Source organism: Phyllopteryx taeniolatus, chromosome 13 (assembly GCF_024500385.1).
Source record: "Phyllopteryx taeniolatus isolate TA_2022b chromosome 13, UOR_Ptae_1.2, whole genome shotgun sequence".
Taxonomy (NCBI): Eukaryota; Metazoa; Chordata; class Actinopteri; order Syngnathiformes; family Syngnathidae; genus Phyllopteryx; species Phyllopteryx taeniolatus.
The window spans coordinates 17,050,060-17,056,616 of record NC_084514.1 but is presented as its reverse complement, the minus strand read 5'-3'; the positions used below and the strand labels follow the sequence as shown (position 1 = coordinate 17,056,616).

At 41.7% G+C, this 6,557-nt stretch overlaps 2 protein-coding genes across 6 annotated transcripts in view; one reads left to right on the top strand and one right to left on the bottom strand.

Moving 5' to 3' along the window:
• The first annotated feature begins 19 nt into the window (after positions 1-19).
• On the top strand, positions 20-4,999 carry trmt5 (tRNA methyltransferase 5). 3 transcript variants are annotated; one of them, XM_061793661.1, is made up of 5 exons: positions 20-104; positions 210-808; positions 2,634-2,758; positions 3,381-4,020; positions 4,510-4,999. In XM_061793661.1, the coding sequence occupies exons 1-5, from the start codon at positions 97-99 to the stop codon at positions 4,566-4,568; spliced, it is 1,431 nt and encodes a 476-aa protein (XP_061649645.1). In that variant the 5' UTR covers positions 20-96; the 3' UTR covers positions 4,569-4,999. The 3 variants fall into 3 exon arrangements, with proteins under 3 accessions (XP_061649645.1, XP_061649646.1, XP_061649647.1); XM_061793662.1 differs by lacking the exon at positions 4,510-4,999 and adding an exon at positions 4,221-4,431; XM_061793663.1 differs by having other exon boundaries at positions 25-104; positions 224-808.
• The window catches only part of mnat1 (MNAT1 component of CDK activating kinase), a 67,647-nt gene continuing 65,677 nt past the window's right edge, over positions 4,588-6,557 (bottom strand). For all 3 annotated transcript variants that reach the window (XM_061793669.1, XM_061793673.1, XM_061793670.1), the window contains one exon: positions 4,588-5,276. In XM_061793669.1, coding sequence (XP_061649653.1) covers positions 5,156-5,276 — 121 coding nt within the window. In that variant the 3' untranslated portion in view covers positions 4,588-5,155. The remainder of the gene's footprint in view (positions 5,277-6,557) is intronic.

Below are 6,557 nucleotides of genomic sequence, written 5' to 3'. Positions count from 1 at the left end.
AAACGCACGTTCTTTGCCATTCCTACCAATCACACGAGAGCACCGGTCCCCCACGAATGACGTAATGGCGGAAGCATGCCTGGTTGTCACTGAAGGATGTTGAGGTAAGCGTTGAATGTGAATTTCCTTGGCGTTAAACGATAAAATAGTAGATACCTAGTCCTTTAAATCAGCTAGACGTATAATGCATGTTTGTTTTAATTCGCTAGGTTTGTCTCAACAGGCTCCTCGGGAGTCTTTTCATCTGTACGAGTACGAAACAACGCGAACGTTGCCGCTGGACTCCGAAAACTCACCTATGCAAACTACCCCTGTACTAACTTTGCACTGAAGACCCAAATGGAGTCCAAACTGTATCGGGCGCCCCCACAAGTCCGCGGAATGACGTCTCTTGACAAAGAGGCCTTTGCGCAGACCATCACTGTCCCAGCTCTACGGGTGCCCACGCGGTTCCTCAACAAAGTGATGAAGAGCCTGAGAAAGTCCACCATCCAGCGCCCGGGGGTGCCCAGAGTGGTGCAGGACAAAGAGGAGAGTCCTGACTTTAGGCTGGTTCTGTTAGACCCTCACAGAGTGTCCTCGTCGGGTTCCTTTAGTGAGGCTGAAGCGGAAGCGCTGAGGTCATTCGACGTCTCTCCGGAGCTGCGGCACTATGAGCTGAGATTGACCTACGACAACCTGAAAAGTGAGGAGGTGCTGGAGGCCGTGCTGCCTCAGGGGCAGGACGTGACATCTGCGTTCAGCCGAGTGGGACACATCGCACACATGAACCTCAGGGACCACCAGCTCCCATACAGGAACCTCATCGGTGAGAACCAGCGGTGACCTACGCATTTGGTAACTCTGGCCTTTAGTGGGAATGTACCCAACTTAATCCACCATCATTTAGCAATTACATAAACCATCAATACTATTCAAAAATGCAGTATAACAGTGTGCAAATCTATTTCTATCTAATATAATGACAAAAGTATCCATCCATCCATTTTCTATATCGCTTATCTTCACGAGAGACGCGGGTATACTGGAGCCTATCCCAGCTGACTTTTTTTGCGAGAGGCGGAGTACACCCTGGACTGGTCAAACGCAGGGCACATACAGGTACATCTCAATAAATTAGAATTGTGTCAAAGGCTGAAATTAGGTTGTTCCGTTAAAGTGAATTTCATATTATAGAGATTCACTCACTAGACACACACAGAGTGAAATATTGCATGATTTTTTTTTAAATGTAATTTTCATGATTATAGCTTGCAGCAAACGAAAACTCAAAATTCACCATCTCTAGAAACTAGAATATTATGTGAAAAACAATGGAAATGATTATTAATGTAGGAATTTGCCCTCTGAAAGTATTTTCCCAGGTGTAATGAATGAATCAGTGAGTCAATATATTGTACGAGTAATGAACTCAATGAATTTTTCTAACATATTCGAATTTATTGAGCTGTACCTGTGTAAACAAACAAACCTTTGCATGCACATTCAAACCTAAGGACAATTTCGTCTTGAAGTAACCTGGCATGCATGTTTTTGGAATGTGGGAGGAAGCTGGAGTATTTGCAGAAAACCCACACAAGCATGGGGAGAACAACCAAAATTGACAAAATGTAAATACATCATTCTAACCAGAGATGCTGATTGTTCAATGTATATGCGTGCAGATTGCGATAGATGTGTTTTGCTAGTTGAACCTGGCTTGCTCTTACAACCAACCTGAGGATGGAAAAATGCTGACATTGTTGTGAGGAAAATTTGAAATCTGATCGGTTGAAGTCCTATTGGTAAGATAGTTTAAGTTACATTGGCCAGGACTACTGATTCTGAAGGCCCTGGACAGATTAGATTGACATGGCAAGTATATACAGGTTGAAATGTGATAGGACAAAAAAAAAAAAAATAATAAAAATCATCCACATACATATACTGGAAGCAGTGCAGCCAAGAGAAATGTTGGCACATTAAGAGAACGGACTTTTGGGAATACATTAATACAATTTAATGGAACACATTAGAATTTTGGCGGCACGGTGGTCGACTGGTTAGCACATCTGCCTCACAGTTCTGAGGACATGGGTTCAAATCCGGACTCGCCTGTGTGGAGTTAGCATGTTCTCCCCGTGCCTGCGTGGGTTTCCTCCCGCATCCCAAAAACATGCATGGTAGGTTAATTGAAGACTAAATTGTCCGTGAGTGCGAATGGTTGTTTGTTCACATGTGCCCTGCGATTGGCTGGCAATTTCAGGCCTCACTTCTCGCCCGCAGTTAGCTGGGATAGGCTCTAGCATACCCGCGACTGTGGTGAGGCTAAGCCGTGTAGAAAATGGATGGATATTAGAATTTGGGTCAGTGCATCTGATAGGGTTTAGACCAGCAGAGAAGGCCTTGCTGGTCACTGGATGAGACATGATAAAAAAGTTTAAAAAAAAAAAAACTAAACATTTAAGAAACGGGTCTTCATTGAGTCTTTGACCAGCATCTACAAAGCAGAGATTCTAGAAACTAATAATACATTTCCTTTTACTGTGTGTTTAATGAGCTGTCAATCGTGTTTAGTCAGTGTCCCCTACTGGGATGTGATGACCTGCAAAGAAAAACATTGAGCAATTGGTTGTCTGACCCTCCCATTGTAGGTAGAGTGATCATGGACAAGAACCCCGGTGTCACGTGTGTGGTCAATAAGACAAATATCATCGATTCAACGTATCGCAACTTCAAGATGGAGGTGCTGGGTGGAGACGAGAACATGGTTGCCAAAGTAGGTAACCTCCAGGGGCGGTTGAAAACCAATGTTCCACATGGGGAATAGACTGTGGCCATGTCACATTTGCAACTATCATCAGTGTGTCTGCATGTGTAAAAATAAGCCAACAAGTTTAAAAAAAAAAAGAGGGGGAGTGTAATAAAGGTCCGCTTCACAAATGTATTTTTTTTTTATAGTGAGCTGTCACAAGTGTGAAAATAAATTAACCACAGATGTAGTAATGAATATTGCACTTGTCCAATGAAACACCTGAAAATAAATTAACCACAGATGTAGTAATGAATATTGCACTTGTCCAATGAAACACCTAAGTCAAAATGTTATTTTCATCCCCCAAAAATGATTTAAAACAAACATTTCAAGATACAGTACATGCGTTCAAATCTTGGCACAGGCCTGCATGTTTTCCCCATGCTTGTGTGGGTTTTCTTCAGGTACACCAAGTTCCTTCCACATTAGAAAAACATGCATGTTAGGTTCAATGAACTTTGGTCATTGGTGTGTGAGAATGGTTGTTTGTCTGTATTAATGAAATAAGTGCTGTAGAAAATGGATGGGCAGTTATCTTGCATAACGACAATGTAAGGTCAGATGCTCATCTGTGTCTGTTTGCTAGGTGAAAGAAAACGGGGTGACGTACGAGTTTGACTTCTCTCGCGTGTACTGGAATCCGAGGCTGAGCACGGAACACCAGCGCGTGGTGGAGCTCGTCAAGCGCGGCGACACAGTGTTTGACGTGTTCGCAGGCGTGGGACCCTTTGCCATCCCGGCGGCCCGCTTGGGCGCCGCCGTGTTTGCCAACGACCTCAACCCGGAGTCCTACAGGTGGCTGCAACACAACAGCAGAGTGAACAAGGTGGAAGGCAGAGTCAAAACTTTCAACCTGGATGGCCGAGCGTTCGTCCGAGGACCGCTCAAGCAAGAACTTCCCGGACTGTTTAAAGGAAAAGGCGGCACGCATGTGGTCATGAACCTGCCTGCTTTGGCTCTGGAGTTCCTGGATGCCTTCAGAGGCCTTCTGCATCAGGAGGCTCCCTGCGACGACAACCTCCCCGCAGTACATTGCTACGGCTTCTCGAAAGACGACAACCCAGAGAGGGACATGACGGAGAGGGCGTCTCTCGCCCTGGGCTTCCCGTTGGAGGACCGCTGCGCCGTACATTTTGTCCGCAACGTGGCGCCCAACAAAGATATGATGTGTGTGAGCTTCACCCTCCCTAAAGAAGTCCTCTTTAGCCAGCATGAAGAACAGACGGGTAAGAATTACTTCACAAAAATAATTAGGGATACAGGAGAACTGTCTGGACTGATAATTATCAGACCGGTATTGTAAAAAAAAAAATGACATCACACAGATAGGTCCAATATCGAAAACACTGGACCGATAACGAGCATAGCACGGTTTGTTGTATTGTACTTCTTTGTAATTGCTTTTGTTTTGCCCTGTCGTCTGCAGTCAGTTCAGCATTGTAAATGATAAACTGTTCTCAACTCCCTAACCTGGTGGTTAAATAAAGGTATAATTAAAATATTTTCTATATGATTTCAAACATTTTTGATGCAAAGATTAATGCACTTTACAAGATTTACTTGGAACTTTTGCAGTAACTGCCTGTGTTCAGACTTTAGGGACACCCTGTTAGTCGTTATTTTGACCTGCTTCTCATATGTTGGTCAATGTATATGAATTATTAAATTGTACTGACAGTTTTTTTTTTTTTTTTTTTACCTTCAATTGTCCTCAGAATCTTCAGAGGAACCAACCCCGAAGCGGCAGAAGTGTGAAACAGCAGATTCATCATGAAAGTGAATTAAATCACAACTTGAGGAAATATTTTATTTAAAAAAAAAAAAAAAATTCTTTGTTTTGGTTATACACTCACCAGACACTTCATTCGGTATACCTGCACAATGAAATGAGATCTAAGAGAATTTGTATCCAAAATTCTGAGAGGGATTACTTGGGAAAATATTTCATTATCATAGTTGGCAGTCGTGTAGTATGGTGGTACCACACTGCGTTGTAATATTGTGGGTTTATTATTAATTTACTGCCTCTTTTAAAGTGTCAATCCAAGTTGAGTAGTCTTTTAGAATTTTGCATACACCTCTTCCGTTGGAGCCCATTTGCTTTTTGAGAATGCTCAACTATAAAAGTTGAAACAAGCTTTATGTTTTTAGAATCCAGAGCTTCCTTGAAGATTTTTCCTTTTTAAATAAATTGCTTTAATGACAGACAGACTAATCATGATTTACTGGAAATATAAAAGTGACAAAAAAATATATATATATATATATATTCTACATCTAAAATCAGTGACCACCACAATCATTTTTGTCCTCTTCAGTGATGTATTTATAGTCCGTAAAGTGGTGTCACAGAGTTTGGGGTCAGCCAATACGGGGAAAGAGGCCACTGAACGCATCCTGGATGGCTCGATGACACGCCAAAGCCGAGCTGTATCCTCCAGCTGTGTCCTGAGGCATGGAGGCCCGCACGTGGTTCAAGTATCTGTAAAAACACAGAAAGCCCCCCCCCCCCCCCCTCTCCTCGTCAGTGACGTCATGGAGGTATTTTGTAAATGACGCCATCTGACAGACTGAGCTCTGCTTTCAAGAGCAGAGCAACTTGAGTGTAAGTTTATCCATCATTAAATCCACATAGTTATTTTTTCTAGCCCTCTTCGCTCCTCTGATGAGATCGACACAGACACACGTAAGTGTACGTTAGCACTGAGAACACCTTGTGCCCGAAAGCCTCAGCAACGCGGCACTATTAAAGTATTAGAGGTGTCTCTCTCTTATTTTAAGTGCTTACAGATGTAGCCTGCCAAAGTATCTCAGGTTTTAAGCAACGCTCAAAGTCAGTGTTTATTTTCACGCAGTCATTCAAAAAAACTTCAGAGTGTGTTCACCATCAGTACTCGTCGTCTTGGAGAGAGAGAGAGCTACAAAACTGCACGAGCAACTAAGGGTACTGTTAAAATTACCCTGTTTTTTCTTTGAATGCCTGGAAAGTTTCACAGCAAACAAATGCGCTTCGTCAGCATATACAGTGCTCAAGAAATGTACGAGAGCAGTGTTTCCCAAACTTTTAGAAAAATCTCACAGTGCACAGCCAAACAAAAAGTAACAAAAATTATACAGTACACTGAAGTAATGATACATAGGTTACATTTACCGTCTGCCATCTAGTGGAAGACAATTTAATTGTGCCTTTCATGAATATACATCTCCATACATCTACGCCATACAAAGATTGACTTAGGTTATATGGCATAGATGAACAAAGAAACCTTTGTACTGTCGTGCACAAAGAATTTTCAGACCAATTAAGTGGAAATAGATAATTTCCCATGGCACAGTTATTGTGAATCATTGTATTAGTGCACTAAACCAGTGGGAGATACACCATAGCCACCCTAAATTAATAGCGTTGGTAATTACCAAAATCATTTTCATGTTTCTGTAATGCTTACTACACTTGTAGAAGGTCTTTACCCAAAATTGTATTATAAAAGCTAAAATATCTGATTTAGAAAAAAGAAAAAAAAAACTGAAAAATTAGTAAAGAACAACATTGTTTCTAGATTAGGATGTCAAATGCTCATTATTTACAGTACTTGCATGCCTGTGAGTCGGCTCAAATTTGTGTATAAAAATTCTGCATTCTTGTTAAAAACGGTGACACACAGATTTAAAGTTTTTGAAAAGCTTTTAAATATGTATGTATATTAGGTAAGCAGGTTTAAAATGTTATGTATGGAAGTAATACCACTGTTGTACACAGTAG